This window comes from Microtus ochrogaster, chromosome 15 (genome assembly GCF_000317375.1).
Source record: "Microtus ochrogaster isolate Prairie Vole_2 chromosome 15, MicOch1.0, whole genome shotgun sequence".
Taxonomy (NCBI): Eukaryota; Metazoa; Chordata; class Mammalia; order Rodentia; family Cricetidae; genus Microtus; species Microtus ochrogaster.
The window spans coordinates 5,284,054-5,306,927 of record NC_022017.1 but is presented as its reverse complement, the minus strand read 5'-3'; the positions used below and the strand labels follow the sequence as shown (position 1 = coordinate 5,306,927).

General features: G+C 44.6%; 1 protein-coding gene across 4 annotated transcripts; it reads left to right on the top strand.

The window, feature by feature from the left end:
• The first annotated feature begins 369 nt into the window (after positions 1 to 369).
• On the top strand, positions 370 to 21,777 carry Tmbim6 (transmembrane BAX inhibitor motif containing 6). Of its 4 annotated transcripts, none has more exons than XM_005353918.3 (10): positions 370 to 467; positions 13,005 to 13,087; positions 13,441 to 13,549; positions 15,598 to 15,718; positions 16,977 to 17,025; positions 17,110 to 17,207; positions 17,375 to 17,454; positions 18,159 to 18,259; positions 19,230 to 19,305; positions 20,118 to 21,777. In XM_005353918.3, the coding sequence occupies exons 2-10, from the start codon at positions 13,032 to 13,034 to the stop codon at positions 20,139 to 20,141; spliced, it is 714 nt and encodes a 237-aa protein (XP_005353975.1). In that variant the 5' UTR covers positions 370 to 467; positions 13,005 to 13,031; the 3' UTR covers positions 20,142 to 21,777. The 4 variants fall into 4 exon arrangements, with proteins under 4 accessions (XP_005353975.1, XP_005353974.1, XP_026638278.1 ...); XM_005353917.3 differs by having other exon boundaries at positions 373 to 467; positions 13,008 to 13,087; XM_026782477.1 differs by lacking the exon at positions 370 to 467 and adding an exon at positions 746 to 1,147 and having other exon boundaries at positions 13,008 to 13,087.
• The last annotated feature ends 1,097 nt before the right edge of the window (positions 21,778 to 22,874 follow it).

Here is a 22,874-nt window from a genome sequence, read left to right as displayed (position 1 = left end):
TGGGCAGCCTCCTTTTTCTCTCTCTACTATCCCACGAGAAGCCTAAAAGCAGCATCTCTGGACTTTTTAGCGCTGTGGTCGTTAGTGTCACGGGGTCTCACTAGGCAGCGGCCTCAGAACACCCCACTTCTCTGCCTCTCCCGGTCGGGCGTCAGACAGACAGACACTACCTTCCTTGCTAGGGGAAAGAGGGCGGAGGCCTCTGGCCACCGAGCCGGTTGGTGGCCACAGCCTTGATTGACAGGGCATTAGCCGATGACGCTGACGTAACAGCTGCTGTTTATGAACGTACAGCCAACGGAAAGGCGGTAGTGCAACCAAGGACCAATAAGAACTTGCCTGGCCGGGATAGAGGCGGGGCTTCCCGGGGGGCGGGCGTGGGTAGAGCTCCAGAGCCACCGCCGGGAGACTCAGAGCACATCCGGTTTTAGCCGAGCTGGGGAGCTCCTGAGTCGCGGGCCGAGAAGGTACGTGCGAAGCTAGGAGTAGGCAGACCCGGGTGAGAGGTGCGAGGGAGCAAGACCGGGCTGCGTAGGAGCTTCCGTTTCCCGACCGCCCAGTCCCTCGGAAGCAAGGCCGGCTCTGCCTCGAGATCGCAGCCGGACCGGGAGGGACGCGGAGGAACTAGTGCCGCGCATGCGCAGCAGCGCCGGCGGGGGCGGGGCGGGTGGGGCGGGGGTGAGTCTGCGGGGTCTCCCGGGCGTTTGGGGACCTGGTTTTGTGGCGAAGGCCTCGTGGACCTCGCTTGCGTCCCTTTCAATTTCCACCGACTTCCCCTCAGCCGAGTTCAGGGCTTGAATTCGAGACAGGTCCCCCCACTCCTGACTTTGAGGAAAACGAAAGGGAAAGCTGTGTTGTTTGTGTCACTCCCGCCCCACTCGGCGATGGCTGCTGGGCAGCGCCTTCTCGGGTTCGCTCAGCCTAGCCTGGCTGAGCTGCCGGGGTCGGGGACTCGGGTTAGGCCTGGGTAGGCAGACTGCCCTGTCACGGCGGGCCGGGTGATGTCACACTTCTCTGTGACACGCGAGATTCCTTAGTTACTTGGAAGCCAACGGTAGAGGCTGGAGGTGAGAGGACCCGGGCTTGGCCTGGCTTCCCGGCTCGACGGAGCGGCCCCCCTGTGATCTGCTAGATTGCCTCTGGACAGGTGAGGCGGTGGTGATTGCTCCCACAGGTCCCGAACCAAAGTCTGCTCCGGAAGGGCGGCGATGGGCGGGTTTTCCCTTGGACCCACTGCTGAACCTGTGATAAGCAGGCTTTGACGTTTCTTTTTCCTCCTTGTTTTTCTTTTTTTTTTTTCTTTCTTTTTTAAACAACAAGAACAGGCTATCTCGTTGCCAGACCAGGTTGCATTTCCTGTCCAATCAGGCTTCTGTTGACCAAACCACAACAAAACCACTTTGAACTTGAGACTCGAGTTACACAAACACTTGTGAATGTGTAACACTTTAGAAGAGCTGACTGCCTGAAACACAGACAAGGAACTCAAGGTTAAAGGTTAATGGCAGAATTTCTAGTTACTTATTGATATTTGTGAATAATTTATCTTGGGGCTGTGTGGGTAGTTTAAGAGATATGATTCAAGAAAGATTTCCCTGGCTTGCATAATCCCGTTTTCAGGGCTTCTGCAAACACTTAAAGTCTGTAATGGTTGCATTTATTTTCTTCGGTGTTTCTTCATTGTCTAGAATTGTTTCTGTTCTAACCTGAGAATAAGTTGACATTTAGAATCCCGTCGGTTTTTCTCCAGTAGAGAGAGGCTCCAGCCCTTGAGAAATGCTGTTCATTATTCATGTGGAAATACGGTTTCACAGCCTTCTTCTCTCCATTGATCTGAATGAAGCCTTGCTTTCCTTTTTTTTTTAAATATTTATTTTATTTATTTATTTATTTGGTATGCAATATTCTGTCTGTGTGTGTTTGTAGACCAGAAGAGGGCAGCAGAGCAGACCTCATTGCAGATGGTTGTGAGCCACCATGTGGTTGCCGGGAATTGAACTCATGACCTTTAGAAGAGCAGGCAATGCTCTTAACCACTGAGCCATCTCTCCAGCCCGAAGCCTTGCTTTCCCAATGATTAGGAAAAGGAAAAATGGAATGTTTAGCATTTCCAGTTTTCTTCCTCGTTACAGATACAGTTTCATGTACTGGGTAAAAGTGCTAAAAAATACACGAGTGTGGTAGGAATCAACATATGCTTTGGAGAGTTATGAAATTGCCTTTTTGAAAGCTTACTTTTCTATTGTGGATGTCAGGAGACCTGAGGCTTTCTGATGTTGGTCAAGTCAGTACTAATGTCGGTTTGGTGCCTTACAAAAAAAAATATACACTTACCATTTATTTATTTATTTATTTTTGAGACAGGGTTTGTATATGTAGCCTATGTAGAACTTGCTATGTGGACCATACTGGCCTCAAACCCAGAGACCCGCCTGCCTCTGCCTCCTGAGTGCTGCTGGGATTAAAGGCGTGAGCCACCATCACCTAGCATACATATTTTTCTAATTGAGAGTCGGTAGAAGTGGTATTAATCATATGTGTGTTACAGTTGAAGAGGAGATTGAATTAAGTAAGATTGTCTTCTAGAAGTTATGTGGTAGAAAGGGTAGGATCTGTAACTCTAGATCTATCTGGTTCTCTCTAAACAACTTTAATGTGGGGCTGTTTCCTTTTTTCATGGACTAATTGTGAGGATAATAGGGGTTGTTCTTAAGTGTATACAATTTAACAACTAAAGTAACACATCAAATACTTTCACATATTTAATTAAATATTAGATTGTAAACTACATATCAGTCCGTCCCCCCTCCTTGTTAATTCAACCATCTTGGAGTCTGTTCCTGCACATTAGAATAAATAAATAAATAAATAAATAAATAAATAAATAAATAAATAAATAAATAAATATTAAAAAAACTAGAAGGAATCAAATTGATACTTATCATTGGAGATAATGTACTGACTTGAAGAGTTTCATTTTATTTCATAAACTACCCATGGGTATTAATCTCCTTTGGGGAAACCACTCACAGTGTTCTCACGTCTAAGATTTTCTTTGCTACTTTGACTTGGCTATATGATCTGGTACAAATGTTTTCTTTTTCATCCAGTTTTGTTCCCCTAAAGTTTGTAACCAAATTTCAAGGTAGCACAGATTCCCCAAAAATGGTATTCAAGACCAGAGAGAGGCTGTAGAGATTGGATTGCATTTGAGTAGGTTCCGCTCTGAGTGGCTAGCTAAGGAATGTTGCAGTTGTAGGACTCTTATGCTTGTTTTTTTATTTTATTTATTTATTTATTTATTTATTTATTTATTTATGGTTTTTCGAGACAGGGTTTCTCTGTGGCTTTGGAGCCTGTCCTGGAACTAGCTCTGTAGACCAGGCTGGTCTCGAACTCACAGAGATCCGCCTGCCTCTGCCTCCCGAGTGCTGGGATTAAAGGCGTGCACCACCACCGCCCGGCATACTTGTTTTTTTTAATAATTCATTTATTTTTATCTTATGTGCATTGGTGTTGTTCCTGCATGTATGCTGTGTGAAGGTGTCAGATCTTGGCGTTAATGACAGCTGTGATCTGCCATTGGGTGCTGGGAATTGAGTCTGGGTCCTCTGGGAGAACAGCCACTGAGCCATCTCCCCAGCCCCTATGCTTTTTCTTTTTGGGGAGATAAACAAGGTATTAGTGGGGGAGAGACTACTGGTTTCTAATGGAAGATGACGTGTTTAGGACATTGAAACTTCTTAGGTTTCACTTCTGTCAAAGAGGTATGGCTTTAGAAAGGGAGATTCAATCGTTTCAGATTTGGTTACAAAAAAAATTTTTGAGCCAAGTGTAGTAGTGTACAGGTTTAATCCCAGCCCTTAGGAGGCAGAGGCAGCCAGATCTCTGTGAGTTCAAGGCTAGCTTGGTCTACATAGCATTTCAGAATGACCAGGGATACTTAGAGAGACCCTGTCTGAAAAGAATTGACAGTGGAAAGCATTCCTTTAGAAGGCTGAGCCAGCCCTCTCGAGAGATAAGTGCTGTGCTAGTTTAGCCCAGGGATTTGGGGTCAAGTTAAGAGAGCTCTGGAGCTTCCGGTCTCCTTATAATGTCGGCCCAGCCCTCACTTGAAACTGAGCTGACCAGCTCCTAGAGTAGCACAAGTATCCAGCTAATAATGAAGATGACTTGAACAAACTGCCATGGCGGCCTATCAGTAGGCTCTGGAAGCACCTCATGGCCCTCTGGGCAGGAGGTGCAGTGAGTGTTAGAGGAAGGTACACCAGCTTCATCAGGATCCTTCTTATACGTCCTCCTTACCTGTTTACCTTCACTTTCTCCATAGAGAAGTGTTAAGCCTTTGTGATGCAGTTGCTCAGAGTTACAGTTGTTGGTTTTTGGTTTGTTTGTTTTGGTTTTTCGAGACAGGGTTTTTCTGTGTTGCAGCCCTGGCTGTCCTAGAACTAGCTCTTGTTGACAGGCTGGCCTTGAACTCAGAAAGGTCTGCCTGTTTCAGCCTCCCTAGATTAATGGCGTGCACCACCACTGCCTTGTAAGTTATGTATTTTTTTTTTTTTTTTTTTTTTTTTTTTGGTTTTTCAAGACAGGGTTTCTCTGTGGTTTTGGAGCCTGTCCTGGAACTAGTTCTTGTAGACCAGGCTGGTCTCGAACTCACAGAGATCCGCCTGCCTCTGCCTCCCGAGTGCTGGGATTAAAGGCGTGCGCCACCACCGCCCGGCGTAAGTTATGTATTTTTTAAACAATTTACATGATCTATGTAAATCAGACTTAAATAGAAGTCTAAAACCAGACTTTTTGGTGAACATGCAGTGAGCTGCACTGCCCCACTTAACAGTCAACCCCGTGAAGTAAAGAGCGTTGTAGTTCCTGTGTGGGAATGGTGAGACTGAAGCAGAGCGGAGTCTAGTGCCAGAAGCTTGCTGTGGTTTTGTGGGGTGCTACGGCTTGCTTAGAGCTACACCTGCAGATACGGAGGCTGAAAACTCGTCGGAAGAGACAGTATTGCCCCACCCTTTAAATTCCATCTACTGGGAACTGGAGAGATGGTTCATGCATTAAAAGCACTGGCTGTTCTTCAGAAGATCTGGGTTCAATTCCCAGCACCTACTTGGCCCCTCACAACTGTCTGTAACTCCAGTTCTAGGGGATCTGATACCCTCACACCAATTCACATAAATAAATTTTTAAAAAATTACATTTACTGTGGGGATGGGGGGAGAGTGTATAGAGGTCAGAGTACAGCATTCAGGGGTTGATTCTCTCTTACATGTGAATCCAGGGGGTCAAACTCAGTTTGTCTGTGTGGCAGTAAGCACATTTAATCAGTCATCAGCCCTGGGTTCTTGTTTTTCCTTTACTTACTTACCAATTTGGTCCCCTATGGAGGTACAGGGAGAGCAATCAAGATAGTTGAAGGTTTACAGGATAGCTAGTTTATAGGAGAGTAAAACAGAGTAGTTCACTATCTAGTGTCTAATGTGTATCTAAATAGCATTTGTCGTTCATGTTAGGTTGTGTACCTTGAAGCAGCTCCTGTAGTTTTCAGCTGTGATACTTTCTGGAGTAGATTTAGAGGCTTCTGCATATTTCATTTGTACTGTATTTACTATATGTATTGAAATAAAAATTACAGTTTTTTTTTCAGTGATGGGTAGGACCTTTTACATGTTATGAAAACATTCTATCACTGAGCTGTTCCCAGTGCTTGTTGGTTTTGTGTGTGTGCGTGCACGCTTTGAAGGCATGACCACTATTAGATAATAACCTTTTGTTTTAGGACGAGAGTAAGAAGGGTCCCTGGAACGGAAACGGGATTTAATAAGACAGGCTAGACTTTATCCTGCCAAGCTAAAGGTGGTCATGGTGAAACTATGCAGTAAATTTGGGAGTTTTTGTTGTGCATGCGTGTGCTTGTGTGTGTTTGTATGAGTCCTGAGGATTGAACGCAGGGCCTTGATCAACTCAGCAAGTGCTTTGTCACTGAACTGTGAAAGGCGGGGCTGCTGCAATCCCGCAGTTTCACCTTCCTTCTGTGCTGGGATGAGTTGTGTTCTCTCAGCTCCTGGTTTTTGTTTTGTAACTTGGGGTGGCTCTAGCGGAGGAAGCTACCCCTGTCACTTCAACCAAACTAGCAATATGTGCATAACAAATTTTGATAGGTTCTGTTAATATTTGGAGTTCCATTAATATTTGGAGTTCCTGCTGCCTTAAAGGTAGGCCATAAAATAAGTTGCAGAGTCAAAAGATTTTGGTTGTAACTAAAACATGAGCATTTTTTTTCTTTTATACATGCAGTCTGAGCAGATTCCCCAATGCTCCGGAAGGCACTGCCATTTAATTTTATGTGAATAATCCCTCAACTCTTTCACAGTTGAGTGTTTCTATTACTAGGAATCTGTTTCTAAGTTTCTGTATGAACTAGAGTTTATGATGAGATAGACCAAATGATTTTCTCTTTAAGATCATGCTTCATTAGATAAGTTAAATTTATCCTGAGAAGTCTTGAGATTACAGAGGTGTGCCACCATGCCTGATTTGTTGACTTTTGTAATAGTCTTAGTTATGTGTCAGATATATCACAGTGAATTTTGGAGCAATTTGGACCCCCCATATACACTGCTTATTTTTGTAGTGTCTGAGATTGACTTCACTTGTGCTAGGCAAGTGTTCTACTACTGAACTATATCTCCAGTCCAATATTTCTTTTTTCCCCATGGCAAAAAAACATAAAGCACTGCATCTTTAAAAACAAAAATCCAAGACCATGATGGGAATACCCACTGAAACAGCTTACCTTGAACTAATGGGAGCTCAGCGACTCCAGCATGACAACGGGGAAACTGCCATAGGACCAGACTAGGCCCTCTGAGTGTGGGTGACAGTTGCTTGGCTGGGGCAGACTGGGCCACTGGCAGTAAGACTAGGATTTATCCCTACTGCTTGTACTGGCTTTTTGGAACCCATTCTCTTTATAGGGATACCTTACTCAGCCTAAATATGGGGGGGGGGGTTGGTCCTGTCTCAAAGCAATGTGCTAGACTTTGTTGACTTCCCATGGGAAGCCTTACCCTCTCTCAGAAGTGGATGGTGGGTGGGGTGTGATGGGGGCTGGAGGAGGGGAGGGTGTGGGAACTGGGATTGGTATGTAAAATGAGAAAATATTTTTTTTTAATTAAAAAAATTCTAACACATTGCTCAATGCAGAGGAGGTCTGGTGCTGTATAAAACATCCTAATTTTTTTTTAAATGTATATGTCAGGTCCAGGCACAACGGCACACACCTTTAATGCTAGCACTTGGGAGTCAAAAAGCAGGTGGATTTCTTTGGTGAATTTCAGGCCAGCCAGGGCTGCATAGTGAGACCCCTGTCTCAAAAAGAGAAAGGGAGAAAAAAGAACCTTGGGGGAGCACTTTATCTCTATTTCTACCCCCATTCTCCCCAGTTTGGACAACTCTAGAGCAAAGCTACATTTCCTTCCGTCTGAGACCTGTTTCCCCTTACATTTTACCTTTTCCAAAATGAAATATGGCATATACTTTCAGTATATACATTACTACTTTTTATTTATTTATTTATGTATACAATATTCTTTCTGCATGTATGCCTGCAGGTCAGAAGAGGGCACCAGACCTCATTACAGATGGTTGTGAGCCATCATGTGGTTGCTGGGAATTGAACTCAGGACCTTTGGAAGAGCAGGCAATGCACTTAACCACTGAGCCATCTCTCCAGCCCCACATTACTACTTTTTATTTTTTTTGTTTTGTTTTTTTATTTTTTTAATTTATTTATTTATTAAAGATTTCTGTCTCTTCCCCGCCACCGCCTCCCATTTCCCTCTCCCTCCCCCAATTAAGTCCCCCCCCCCCCAGCCCGAAAAGCAATCAGGGTTCCCTGTCCTGTGGGAAGTCCAAGGAACCCCCACCTCCATCCAGGTCTAGTAAGTTGAGCATCCAAACTGCCTAGGCTCCCACAAATCCAGTGCTCCAGTAGGATCAGAAACCCATTGCCATTGTTCTTGAGTTCTCAGTAGTCCTCATTGTCCGCTATGTTCAGAGAGTCCAGTTTTATCCCAGGCTTTTCCAGACCCAGGCCAGCTGGCCTTGGTGAGTTCCCAGTAGAACATCCCCATTGTCTCAGTGTGTGGGTGTACCCCTCGTGGTCCTAAGTTCCTTGCTCGTGCTCTCTCTCCTTCTGGTCCTGATTCGGACCTTGAGATTTCTGTCCGGTGCTCCAATTTGGGTCTCTGTCTCTGTCTCCTTTCATCGCCTGATGAAGGTTAATATTCAGGAGGATGCCTATATGTTTTTCTTTGGGTTCTCCTTATTTAGCTTCTCTAGGACCACTAATTATAGGCTCAATGTCCTTTGTTTATGGCTAGAAACCAAATATGAGTGAGGATATCCCATGTTCCTCTTTTTGGGTCTGGCTTACCTCACTCAGGATAGTGTTTTCTATTTCCATCCATTTGTATGCAAAATTCAAGAAGTCCTTGTTTTTTACTGCTGAGTAGTACTCTAATATGTATATATTCCATACTTTCTTCATCCATTCTTCCATTGAAGGGCATCTAGGTTGTTTCCAGGTTCTGGCTATTACAAACAATGCTGCTATGAACATCGTAGAGCATATACTTTTGTTGTATGATAAGGCCTCTCTTGGGGTATATTCTCAAGAGTGGTATTGCTGGGTCCAGGGGTAAGTTGATCCCAAATTTCCTGAGAAACCACCACACTGCTTTCCAAAGACATTACTACTTTTTAAAAAGAAAAGTTGGACATTTGTATTACTTTGTGTCTGTGTGTGATGGGTGTGACCATGGGTGTGTCACAGCGTGACACAGCATCTTGTGGAGCCGGAGGACAGCGCTGAGAGCGCGAGTCAGCTCCGTTTTCACTGGGAATGGATCTGCTTTAGTATCAGCCATCTCGTGGACCCCTCTTACTAACAGTACACAAATTGCTTTGATTAGCATATTTCACTTAAAGTTTAAAATTGATTGGGCGTGGTGGCACAGGCTTTTTAATCCCAGCACTCAATAGGCAGAGGCAGGCAGATCTCTGAGTTCAAGGCCAGCCTGATCTACAGAGTGAGTCCAGGGCTGCACAGGGAAACCCTCGCCCCCCCCCCTCCCTTTTAATTGAAATAGATAGTGAAATAAACAAACAGATATATATGGAAGTTTTCACTGATGTAACACATGCAATCCCAGTACTTGGGACACAAGGATTGAAGGTTTCACTTGCATAGTGAGACTGTATTTCACAACAGTGTATATTTTAGTGTTTTAAACTGGAAGTTACTTATAAGTCAAGGAAAAACTAAGTATTTGATATCCTCATTCTTGTTTTTTGGGTTTTGTTGTTGTTGTTGTTGTTGTTGTTTTTTCAAGACAGGGATTCTCTGTAGCTTTGGTGCCTGTCCCGGAACTAGCTCTTGTAGACCAGGCTGGCCTTGAACTCCTCATTCTTACACAAACTGTCTTAACTTTTCTTCATAAGACTAAGTGTTTTACATGCAAATATGTCTATGCACCACATCTGTGCCTGGTGCCCTCAGTTCAAACGAGAGCGCTACATCCCCTGGAGCTGGAGTTACAGCTGTAAGCTGCCATGTGGGTGGTAGGATTGAACCTGGTCCTGTGAAAGAGCAGCCAGTGGTCTTAGCTGCTGAGCCCTCTCCAGCCCCTATCTTTGTGTATCAACTGAAAGCTCCAGAAGGAAGCAGTCAGTATCTTCTGGAACATGTCAAGGAGCAAACTGGGAAAGAGTTCTGTCATTGTGCTCTCACAGTTTTTCCTCAGAGGGTCTGGTTGCATGAGTATTGCCCCTTTCTGACTAACAACCCCCTGGGTATTTAAGGCCCCCTCCCCCTATTGCTGATTGAAATTGGAAGCAAGAGGTAGTATAGCACTTCTACTGTGAGTGCTGAGAAACCTGGCTGTGGAGGTTGCAAGTGCTCTCTGGGGACATCATTAGGAGTGTTAATGGACGCCTTAAAGACACTTTCCAGTTGCTGGATGGTACCGTCCTGTAAGTGTGCTCTCTGGAGAATGCATCATCATGGTTGTGGAAGACTGTTTGGCCTTGCAACAGCCTGCAATAGTTGCACCATCTAGACCAAGCGGGCGCAGAAACCAGTGACTGGAGAGGAGAGCAGCAGTTCTGGTAGGGTCTGCACTTCTCCTCAGGTCTGTGCTCGAACTGAACTGACAAGAGTCAGGGTAAGTAGGGGTGAGGAAGGAGGCGGCTTGAGAAGGCCAGCCTATACCCAGACTGCATCTTTGTGACTTTAGGATTGTAACTTTGATTGTAGGCTAATGGTTGTTTGCCCACCCCCTTTAGTAGATTGGGAATAGAGTGGGCATTGTGTGTTTAGTAAGACTGGTTTGTGTGTGTATTTAGGAAAGCTGACCGCTCTTGATCAGATCTTAGTTCTTAGACTAGATGTGTTTATTTGGGATTGCACGTGAGATAGAAGAAACTGGATATGGTTTCCTTGGGTTTTGTGTTTGCTTTTAATTTCTGTGCCAGGAGGAGTTGCACTGCCCGTGAGTTAGGCTCGTGAGGGTCACAGTGGAAAGGGGGTAGTACATGTCCTGCTTTGGTTCCAAAATGCTGTCTGACATTTTGGAACTGTTGGGGAAATCTGAATAAGGTCTGTATCATAATCCTCTCTTTTTGATGAGTGTTTTCCAGATATACACACTTAAGTATTAGAGCATTGTCTACACAGTTTAAGAAAAAGATTTTAAATCTTTATATTAAATATTGTTATATGTGGAGGAGGGAAAAGGCAGATACTAATATTTAAGAAATCTAAGAGGAGAATATCAAGTGGGTTGGTGAGACGGCTCAGTGGGTAATATGCTTCCCATGAAAACGTTAAGGCCCCGAACCTCAGAACCCACATAAAAGCCAGGCATGGTGGCTCCCATATTTGATCCCAGTGCTCTAGAGGGAGATAGGAGGCAGAAACAATAGAATCCCCAGCAGCTCACAAGCCAGCTAGCCTGACACGCACAGTAATGAATAACTATTGACTGTCTCAAGTGGAAGGTGAGGACCAAGACCCAAGCACATCCTCTGACCTCAGCATGCATGCTGTGGCGAGCACATATCCACAATTGAGAGAGCACACATACACATATACATTCAGATTTTGAAAAGAATATAGAAGGCCAGGTGGTGGTGGCGCACACCTTTAATCCCAGCACTTGGGAGGCAGAGGCAGGTGGATCTCTGAGAGTTTGAGGCCAGCCTGGTCTACAGAATGAGTTCCAGGACAGGCTCCAAAGCTACTGAGAAACCCTGTCTTGGGACAAAAAAAAAAAAAAGAATACAGAGGGAATATTTATACGATTACAATCTTTATGTAGGAAGGCTTCCGTGGGAGCCTAAGCATGGTGGCACACGCCTTTAATCCCAGCACTTGGGAGGCAGAAACAGGCGGATCTCTTAAATTCGAGGCCAGCCAGCCTGGTTTATATAATGAGATCCAGTCTAGTCAGAGCCTCTACTAAGTCCAAGTCTTAGAAATGATTCGGAGGGAGCTGGAGAGGTGACTCAGCAATTAAAAGCACTTAAGAGCAGCTCTTAAAGAGGATCTGTTTGGTTCCCAGCATCTATATCAGGTGACTCACAATTTCTTACAACTACAGTTCCAAGGTAATCAGATCTCCTCTTGTGGCCTCCTTGGACTACATGCATGTGATGCTCAGATGTACATGCACACACACACACCCATAAAGAAAACAGTAACATTTTTAAAGTTCTAATAGTATAAAAAACAACAAAATTCTTGTGTACTTTATGTTCATGGAGATAAATTTTTAAAATTGTGACTTTCCATTGAGTTTTTCAACTGTGTTACTGTAAATTGCTCTAGAACAAGGATTGACTCCATTCCTGGGTGGTGCCACACTTTCGCCCCAGGAGATTGCTATGGAAAGGAATAAATAAATGGTCTTTTTTTTTTTTTTTTAATCTTTGAGGTAGTTTTTTCTTTCTTTTGATTTTTTTTTTGAGACAGGCTTTCTCTTAGCTTTGGAACCTGTCCTGGAACTAGCTCTTGTAGACCAGGCTGGCCTCAAACTCAAAGAGATCCACCTGCCTCTGCCACCTAAGTGCTGGGAATAAAGACATGCCACCACCACCCGGCTAAGGTACTTTTTCTGAGAGAATTGATTAGTATCTTGAAGCAGTGACATAATTGTTGCAAGGTAGATGAAGCCCTTGCTATGCAAACCTTGAGTTCCATCTGTGGAAGGTGAGAACTAACTCCTCCACATAACAGTTGTCTTACCCACACGTTCAGTACAGACAAACAAAACTCGATGAGTTCTTTGAATTCTTCTGTAAACTATCTTTTGGTAGGGGAGGGGTGTTCAAAGTAGGGTTTCTCGGGCTGGAGAGATGGCTCAGCCATTAAAGGCTAGGCTCACAACCAAAGTAGGGTTTCTCTGTAGCTTTGGAACTTGCTCTGTAAACCAGGCTGGCCTCAAACTCATAGGCCTGCCTCTGCCTCCCAAGTGCTGGAATTATAAAGGCGTGCACCGCCATTGCCCGGTGTAAACTATCTTTTCAAAGATAAATCTGCCCTTTAAAAATTGTAAGTACTGCCAGGCAGTGGTAGCACACGCCTTTAATCCCAGCACTCAGACAGAGACAGGTGGATCTCTGTGGGTTCAAGACCAGCCTGGTCTACAAGAGCTAGTTCCAGGACAGGTTCCAAAGCTACAGAGAAACCCTGTCTCGAAAAACCCAAAATAAATAAATAAAATAAAATAAAAAATTGTAAGTATTCTTTAAAATAATTGAAATCAAATGATAGTAGTTTTGGAGAGAAGAGATGGTTTTACGTCTTTTGTTTTTTTTAAAGGAGTTGATGGGGACTTTTAATTTTCCAAAGCTTGTATACTGCCCCCCCTTTTTAAAAAAATATACCTCTGCTCTTAAGTGTCCCGGTGTCTATAAAATAATCTTTTCTTCCTTCTTAGCAGGTGTGCTGAACAGACTTCGGAACCATGAACATATTTGATCGGAAGATCAACTTTGATGCCCTCTTAAAATTTTCCCATATGTAAGTGATCCAACCTTTACCATTGTCCTGTGCTGCATCTCTGTCACACCTAGCTTCTTTTCTTGGTGACAGTAAACAGATTGGCTAGATTGTGAAGTCTAGCAGAAGCAGCCAAATCAGGGCTACTGTGTAGTCACTGCGACTCATCTGTTCCAGTTGGGCACTGATTGCGCATATGTTTGGGATTTGGGTTCTTCTCTAGCAGGTTCTCTTAACCCATTTTCTAAACATTCTTTTTTATTATAGTATGTTCTTCCCAAAGTATCTCAGACTGTTCATAACTTTTTACAGAGAAATGATTTGTAGCTTAGAGATACATCCAGACATGATGTGCTGTGAACACTCTTTTCTAGAACTCCCTCGACACAGCAGCACCTAAAGAAGGTCTATGCCAGCTTTGCACTCTGTATGTTTGTGGCGGCGGCAGGGGCCTATGTCCATGTGGTCACACATTTCATTCAGGTAAGAACATGTTTCTCTGGGGTCAGTGGCACAGACTCTATTAGGAAGAAAACAGCTTAACAGGGTAACCTATTTCTATGTGCTTTCTAATATTCTCATCAGTAGTTTGATATCAGAACTCAGCCAGACATCATTAAACAATTAGCGTTTTCTGGCAGCTGTTCCTCTCTTGGAAACTGAACACAGGAATCTCTTCTGCTGGGTACGTGGCCCTAAAGGTATTCAGCTGATGCTGTCTGCTGTCTGACATACAAGACCCCGTCCTCAGACGTGAGCCAGGTGCTGGCACTCATGGCATGGTGCCTGTCCCACCTTTTCTTCTTTGTTGCCTCATTGACTGTGGAATGCTTAGAGCAAAATACCAGTTATATAATTAATTGTCAGATTAGGCAGGGTTGGGACATGTACAGATTTGACCCATTTCATTATGTTCATGCTGGGAGAAGCCCTCAGCAACTTATTGGTCTGGGGAGGAAAGTTTGGGTTTGACTGACAGAAGTAGAAGGTTCATTTTTTATTTTTATTTAAAGAATAACCAAAAAGTTTGAAGTTTCCCTAGTCTCCAAACTCCAGAGCAGCTGTTTTTAGCATAAACACAGAGGTGTGTTTGTGTTGACATTTGCCACTGTGATTAACTGTCCTTTTGTTCAGGCCTCTCCTCCCAAGAGTTGTATGAAAAATTGCTTTTGGCACTTAGAAGGGCAAGGCTGATCCTTGAGTTCAAAGCAGGTTCTGGGTCTTTTTTTCTGGTTTTGTGTTATTTTTGCATTTTTGTTGTTTGTCTGAGATAATTTAAAATGCACTTGGTTCTCAATGCAAACTGACCTTTTGCATTTGGGGATTCAACTACTCAGCAATCACTGTTTAGTGCTTTTTGTAAGCATGTAAATAGTGGAAACTTAGATTCATCTTTTACGACATGCGTGCCCCATGGAAGTTAGGATCCTGCTTCACTGACATGTTACTTCCTCAGGCCCAATGCCATCTTTGTGCTTTTTTGTGTGCCAGGGATTGAACCCAGATTCATACATGCTTCTTACCACTGAGCGGGTTTATACTTTTAGCTAGGCTTTTACGTAGCTCTGGCTGGACGTTCTGCCTGTGCTGCGTTGCAACCTACCCTGTTCTGTGGTTTTGTTCCTGATTTTGTCAAAAACTGCATGGTGCTCAAGTGTACTGTCTTAATACGGTGGTTGATTTACTTCAGAGAGAAAATGTGCTTGTCTTAGCTGCTCTGTGAATCAACAGTGTATGTCAGATAAGTGCCTTAAAAAGCAACACATAAAATAAGGTTGTGTGTTCGTCATTTTGTGAAAATGTGACCAGAGAAGTGCAGAAACCTCTCTATATCCCCCTAGGAACACTCAGTAATTCCACATCCAGTTAATAACTGTGTAACCTTTTAACTGCTCTCAGTGGTAAGAATGGAACTGTACCTTTCTTTAATGGCAGGAACTTCAGTGCCCGTGTTTAGCCTCAGTAATTTCCTCCTAACACTTGTGGGTGGGTTTTCCCCTAAAAATTTTTATTTTTATTAGAAAAGTAATGTTACTGTAGGAAATTTAAAAATAGCTGAGTGATTTTAAACCTCTAGAAGCCAGATAACATTGTGTGTGTCTGTACTGCCAGCACAGCAACAGAGGCGGCAGGATCGGAGTGCAAGCCTCTATAAACACCCCTCCCCCAGCCTTCCACAGCCCTGTGTGCCTGTGCTCGTGGGTGAGCCTGGGTGTGCCACAGTGCACATGTTGCTTTCTTTAACCACTTGGGTCCTAGGGACCAAATAACTTAGGTCAACTGGTATTTTTTTGTTTGGTTTGTTTGTATTTCTCTGTCCTACAGATATAGTGTGCTTCTAGCACTTTTCTGTTTGCCTTAGTAGTTCTGTAATTGAAACCCTCACCTCCAGGCCTCTGGTTTCTCTCCCCCCTTCTCTCTGAGAACATACTACCTTCTCCTCTGCCTCAGGATTAAAAAACAAATGTTAGAAATTTCAGATGAGTATTTCAAAGTATGAACTTTGAAGTGTTTGTGACTGGCTCTCACAGGCTGGCCTGCTCTCTGCCTTGGGCTCCCTGGGCTTGATGATCTGGCTGATGGCAACACCTCATAGTCATGAAACGGAGCAAAAAAGATTGGGACTTCTTGCTGGCTTTGCTTTCCTCACAGGTATGTGAAGAGGTTGTTGGGGACAGAAGAGGTTTTTTGTTCGTTTGTTTGTTTTTGTCTGTGTACAATTCTTTCAAAACAGTTCTTTTTGTAGAGTTTCCCTAAATTCTATCATACTGCTGTGATACCTCTTTTCTGGTCTCCTTGATCTGTACCCACCAGTCAGTCACACATATTTGAGCATTTTTGTTTTGCTTTGTCCTCCTTCCTTGTTGCATATAGACTGTTCCTGTCTTGCATATAGAGTTAAACACTATCTAACTAGTACTTGATAGCTAGCAACTATGACCTAAAAATGGGTGTGGCTCGGATGAGGTCCATGACTTTTTAAATGGTGACATGAACTAAGAGTCTGGTTAAAAGTTCATTTATTGCTGGGTGTGGATGCACACACCTTTAATCCTAGCACTTGGGAGGCAGAGGCAGGCAGATGTCTGAATTTAAGGCCAGCCTGGTCTACAGAGGGAGTTCCAGGACAGCCAGGGCTACACAGAAACCCTGTCTCCAAAAAAAAAAAGTTAATATCTTTTAGAATTCTCATTGAAGAAAACAGATTGGAGCTATATAATAAAGTACTTTGAAATGCATGGGTTTTTTCTGTACAGTGTTAAAGGAAATTTTAGAAAGGAAGAGATTTAGGATTTAAGACTTGGCTCAGGGAACACTAATTATTGGAGGTGTTGGGGGATTATCAGGGAGGAAATAGCCAGAGTAGAAAAAATGCTGGGTTGCTTGCCGGTCACCATGTGATTACCTCGGAAGACTGGTCTGACTGCCTTCACTGCAGGTCGCAGGTCACTGGCTGCCAGGCTCTGTTCTGTCCTCCTACCGTCCCTGATGCACATTACAATCTCAAGGACACATGACATTTGACATTTCTGCTTTTGTGTTGTTTTTAATTTTTATTCTTTCTTAAAACATCCATGGTTTTCTGCTAAGAGGACTGATATACCTTGAATTAACTCAGTTATATATTCTCTTGAAAATAAGGAAAGGGTTGAGTAAAAGAATTGCTTTGGTTTCTTTGTTTGTTTGTTTTTCTTTTTCGAGACAATTTCTCTGTGGCTCTGGAGCCTGTCCTGGAACTAGCTTATAGACCAGGTTGGCCTCAAACTCACAGAGATCCACCTGCCTCTGCCTCCCAGGTGCTGGGATTAAAGGTGTGTGCCATTACTGCTCAGATTACTTTTTCTTTAAAATAAGAGTGCATGCCTGTGATCAGAATCAATGGTAATTTGTTCTGGGGTTTGTTTTATAGGAATTGGCCTGGGCCCTGCTTTGGAGCTGTGCATTGCTATCAATCCCAGGTAACTGTTTTACTGTGTTTATGAATATGCCCTCTAAACAGACTGCATAGTTGGAGCTCTCCCTCATGGCCTTTTCTTTCACAGCATCCTCCCCACTGCCTTCATGGGCACGGCCATGATCTTCACCTGCTTCAGCTTGAGCGCGCTCTACGCCAGGCGCCGGAGTTACCTGTTTTTGGGAGGTATGGACTGGAAAGCAAGCCCTGGGCTCTGCTCTGGTAGAGCTGTCAGTAGACCGCCTTTTCTACCTCGAGTCTTCATTTGGGGAGACAGCTAGAAATGACCTTAACGGGATTGTTTCTGCCCAGCTTTGGCTTTTCTCGTGACAAGGTTTGCCCTCTCTTGCTAGGCATCTTGATGTCAGCCATGAGCCTCATGTTCTTGTCCTCCCTGGGGAACCTTTTCTTTGGATCCATTTGGCTGTTCCAGGTGAGATTTTATACAGTTTCCAGGAGTCATTTGTTCCATTTTTCTCACCTAATTCTAAGTCAAAAGAGATGACTCCTTGGCTTAGAGGGATGGCTCAGAGGTTAAGAGCACTGGCTGCTCTTTCAGAGGTCCTGAGTTCAATTCCCAGCAGCCACATGGTAGCTCACAACCATCTGTAGTGGGATCTGGTGCCCTCCTCTGGCATTTAGGTTACACAAAGGCAGAACATTGTATGCATAATAAATAAATAAATCTTTAGAAAAGAAAAGGAGCCAGGCATGGTGGCACACACCTTAATTCCAAGACAGAGGCAGGCAGATATGTTAGTTTGAGGCCAACCTGGTCTACAGAGAAAGTTCCAGGACAGGCTTCAAAGCTACACAGAGAAACCCTATCTCCAAAATCCAAAAACCAAACAAATAAAGGTGTCTTCTCTAGAACTCTCACTTTCTTTGGGCAGTGCCCTACAGACTTGAGGACCTTCAGAGGACATGGCCTCCCACCATGGTTAGACACTGCTGAGGAGAATCGACTTGCTCAGAGACTGTTTTTCTCAGTCCAGATTAGTGAGCTGGAGTGAAGACAAAATTGTCTCGAGAAGTAATATGGACTTCACTGTCTTCTGAGTTAGCATGTGATATGTTTTCAAAGGGTAAGAGGCAAGAAGTAGACTGTCACATGTAACTGTCTCTTTCTTTTCTCAGGCAAACCTGTACATGGGGCTGCTGGTCATGTGTGGCTTTGTCCTTTTTGATACTCAGCTCATTATTGAGAAGGCTGAAAATGGAGATAAGGATTACATCTGGTGAGTGAGAACTGGTCCACATTGAAGGTTGACACAAACTGTACCATTCCATGGCTCGACATACATATGAAAGTTTGTTCGTTTTTTTCTAAGAGGCAAGGTCTCATGCAGCCCAGGCTGGCCTTGAACTCACTGTGTAACTGAGGATGACCTTGAACTTGTGATCCTTTACTTCCTGAGTGCTGGGATTATAGGCACGCGCTAGTGGTATAAACCAGCTAGCTGGGAATTAGACACAGGGCTCTAGCAGTGCTGGGCAAGCACTGCAGACAAGCTGTATCACTGGAGCCAAGCTTGGGACTCCAGCATGGCACAGCTTTAACATCTTCCACCTGCAGGCATCCAGGAGTAAAGGTGCTTTCTCTTTTACTCTGTTTTCAGTGGTAACAATGAGAGGATCTCCTCACCACTGGTCACTGGTACTTAGTAGTTCCAGGTTCCCACTTGGTCTCTGTTTAGTACAAAGCCTGGTCTCCTGGTCCTCATGGATTTGTGTATTTGGAGGAGGCTGCTTGTTCGTCCTGGCCGCCCAGAACCAAAATAACCACACAGAAACTGTATTAATTAAATCACTGCTTGACCCATTAGCTCTAGCTTCTTATTGGCTCTTACATATTAATTTGACCCATTTCTATTCATCTGTGCATCACCACGAGGTTGTGACCTACCAGCAAAGTTTCAGCATATCTGTCTCCAGCGGCAACTCCGTGGTGTGTCTCTCTCCACCTTCCTTCTGCCAGCATTCAGTCCAGTTTTCCCTGCCTACCTAAATTCTGCCCTATCAATAGGCCAAGGTGGTTTCTTTATTCACTAACCAATAAAACCAACACATAGACAGGACCTCCCACACCAGATTTGTTGAGTTGACTGTCTTGGGGGGTGGGTGTTGGAGGGAGTGACTCACAGGTGGGCACTTGGGCTTCCTGGGGAAGGAAGTGGAGGTACTGAGTGACTAGTTCTTCTCTTTCAGGCACTGCGTTGACCTCTTCTTAGATTTTGTTACACTCTTCAGGAAGCTCATGCTGATCCTTGCTTTGAATGAGAAGGTTAGTGAGTCCACAGCCTGCACATGAGAGGGTGGCTCGTGCTCATGTCTGTGTGGATGTGAGACTTTGAAAAGTTGGTCATTCACTGTGTAGGGCAAAAATACGTGAAAGGCAGGCAGGTCCCTCAAGCAAGTCTATGCTATCGAAAAAAAAAAAGACCAAGTGGAAACAATTTCCTTCCATCTTAACTAATCCTGGAGATGAATTCCAAATGGCAGACAGCTGTGGTGACTGCACTTACAGAGAGTAAGGCTGCAGGGATCGTGAGGACTCAAAGGGGCTGGGGAAGACAATGTATACATGTACATTGCATGCGTTGGGTCCCCTGGAACTGCAGTTACAGTTATCCCAGGAGACAATTCTGAGCCACAGTGTGGGTGCTGGCAATCAAACCCAGGTCCTCTGCAGGAGCAGCCAATGCTCTTAACTGCTGAGCATCTCTCCAGTCCCATCCATTTGTTAATCTTAATTTTTCCTCAAAAAAGAATCAGTCTAGTCTAGCAGCAGAGAAGCCATGAACCTATGAGCTTTCCTTTATAAGTCTGACTCAGGAGTACAAGTGAGTGCGGGGGTGGGGTGGGGGGGGTACAGTGACAGGGTAGGCTTGTGGTTCTGTTTGGGCCGGGCCGCAGTTGTTCCTCTCAGCTGCTGAACTCTGTTCCTTTTCTGTTTGGGGCTTGCACCTAATGGAAAGGACTCGGCTCACGCAGGTTTCTCATCCTTCATTGTCCGGATTCCCTCACACCCTTTGCCAGCACTCGCTCCTTTGGATTTGCATGTCAAGTACTTAGGTGGTTCTTCTTCATTTGTAGGACAAGAAGAAAGAAAAGAAGTGATTTGGGCCTCGGCCTCCCAGCTCGACTCCTCTCCCACCCTTCATTTCTCTGCACACATTACAGGTGTCATGTTCTATGATAATGAAAAGCATCAGAAAAGCTTTTGTACTTTGTGGTTTCTCTATTTTGAATTTTTTGATCAAAAAACTGATTAGTGAATATAGTTTGGAGTTTGGCTTCACATTCCTGAGGTTTCCACGCTCCCTTTTCTGTCAACCTATCCATAGCCTATTGCTCTGCTCAGGCAGCCAGTGCACCAAGATGAGGAGCGAGGAGTAGATGTCTGCCTTCCTGCCACGCCTCCGCAGATGGACCCTCCTGGACTCTTGCTGGAGCCTCTTTGGCCCTTGTGTTTGGTTTTCACAGTTCAGTGATACTGGGTAGCGTGTTTTCCTTGAGAAGGAGCTCACCTGTCCTATCAACCTGCCATCTCCTCTACCTGAATTGGTCTGGCAAATGCCTTTCCACCTTGCCATGATGAAAATGTGGATTTGTGGGTGTTCCCTTTTCACCCCTGAGTGACCTGCTTTCCATCTGTGGGGTGGGAAGGGCAGCTGTTGTCAGGTACCTGTGAAGCACTCTGAGCGTGTATGGCAAGGGAGAGGTCACAATTTTCAAGTATCCCTATTGGATTTTGTTGGTTTTTAAAATTATTACCTTTGTTACTGATTGGCTCCACTAGGTGACTGGTTAAATCTTGGGGGAAGGATAGGAAAGAGTAATGATTGAGCCTCAGGGCTAATTGTACTAAGTCTTTTTAGAAAAACCTCTGTAAGGACTGCAGCAAGGGACAAGTCTCCACCAGCCAAGCACTTCCTTGCAGGGAGTCTTGACTGCTACTGAAGGTAGCACTCCTAACAGCTCTTCAGTGCATTTGTGTCTGTCTGCCTGGACACTGTCAGGGAGTCAGGCCAGAGATTTGAGAAGTAGGTCATGTTCACCTACAGATGCACTTTAGTTAGTTTGTTTTGTTGACCTGTTTGAAGAAATTTGTTGGTCTAGGCAAAAGCCAGGTGACCAAACTATGGGCCACCAGCCTACACAGAGGGGTTCCATCAGAAGCTGCCGTGTCCTTGGCTACTTGTGGTTTCTATTCAAAAGAACCAAACCACTGAGAGCCCATTACCAGCAGGATGGCGCTTTTGACTTTCCCTGCTCACAGCCGTACAGTTGAACACAGTGGCTCGTGGTTTACTGTGCCATGACACTGCTTCTGCAGTGGTGTGCCCCAGAGTGGCTCAGCGCCACTGGGGTGCTGCCCTGTTTTCCTGTTGCCCTCTGCCCTGGCTTGGACATCAGCCACTCTCCAGAACAGTGATTCTCTGCAAGCCCTACGGAGCTGACGTAGTTCCACCTCTTGAAGCCAGACTCCACCTCTTGTGCTTTCTTGCTTGGGATAAAGGAATTTTTCTTTAGAAACAGTGCCAAGAATGATAAGATATAAACTACTTTTAAAGAAAATGCCTAACAGGTTTAATACAGGTGTCGTGTCATTTCCGCTCTGTCCTAGTTCTGTGGTTTCCAGCTCAGGCTGTGTTCTCTAACTCATACTGTGACGACAAAGGTGTTTTTGATTAAAAAAAATATATCTACATAGTCTTAATTTGTAAAAAATAAAGAAAATTCCTTAACCTTTCCTGTTGTCTAAGTGCGTTAAATCAAGGGCTTGTTGGTAGGGGGCTGGGGTACTGTTTGGGATATTGCTGGTGGGAGCTGGAAATTAACTGTATGCTCCTCATAGAGACAGAAACAAGGACCAAACTTAGGCCTCCCATTCTGGAAGCCCAGCATGCCCAGCCTCCAGATCCCTCTCCTCACCCTGGCCTTTGCTGGTGGTAGTAGCCAACACAGGTAAGCTGTGCACCAGCTTCTGGATCGGGAATGAAGATCACTTACCCTGCAAATACTCAAGTTCACTCTCTGGCCAGGCCCTGTTCCAGGTGCATCAATGAAAAGGTCCTTGTAAGTGTGCTTGTGAGATGGGCTCAGTCTGCTCTGCTCACCCTGGCTAGCCAAACTTAGATTTAGCATACAGGGTGCTTACAGTAGATCTGTTTGAACCCCATAAACCACCATCTGCATTAGTTACTTTGCTGTATTGTGATAAAACACCATGACCATGTCAGCATGGAGAAGGAAGGGTTTATTTGCGCTTACAGTTACTGGAAATGGTGAAAATATTTTAACTGGCAAAGCCTACCTCCAATAACATAACTCTCCTAACAAGGCCACGCCTCCCAAACAGTTCTACCCCTGAGGACCTGGGGAACATATCAGACCACCATACACTGTCCCCGCTAAACAGCCACTTTTCTCAACTTGAGACAGTTCCTCTCGTACCTCCTTCCTGGAAGAAGGCTCATCCTAAGGACTTTTAAAGCATAGCTTTATTCTCATAGGGAAGGGAGGCACAGGTACACTGTATTTCAAAATAGGAGTCCCTGGAGCTGAAATTACAGACAGTTGTAACTGCTTGATGTGGGTTCTGGGGTTTGAACTAGAGTCCTCTGCAAGAACAGTATGTGCCCTTAACCTCAGCATCCTCCCCTGGCACAAGCACACCGGATTTGACTGCCGACAGATGCCAAGCACTGTGCAGAGACTTGTAAGTGCACCTGTCCTGAGATGGTTTTATTTTAAACATTTCTTTCGTTTTCAACATTTTAAGTTTATTATTGGGGATGGGTTGTGGCACGTTTGGAGATGAGAGGGTCACTTTGTAGAGTGGGGTTC

What these genes read in the sequence shown, in the direction of transcription:
- Tmbim6 (XM_005353918.3), top strand. Translation starts at nt 13,032, where the DNA reads ATGAACATATTTGATCGGAAGATCAACTTTGATGCCCTCTTAAAATTT. An exon ending in TGGCTTTGCTTTCCTCACAG is followed by an intron (nt 15,719 to 16,976) that starts GTATGTGAAGAG and finishes TTTGTTTTATAG; the next exon opens with GAATTGGCCTGGGCCCTGCT. An exon ending in TCCTTGCTTTGAATGAGAAG is followed by an intron (nt 19,306 to 20,117) that starts GTTAGTGAGTCC and finishes CTTCATTTGTAG; the next exon opens with GACAAGAAGAAAGAAAAGAA.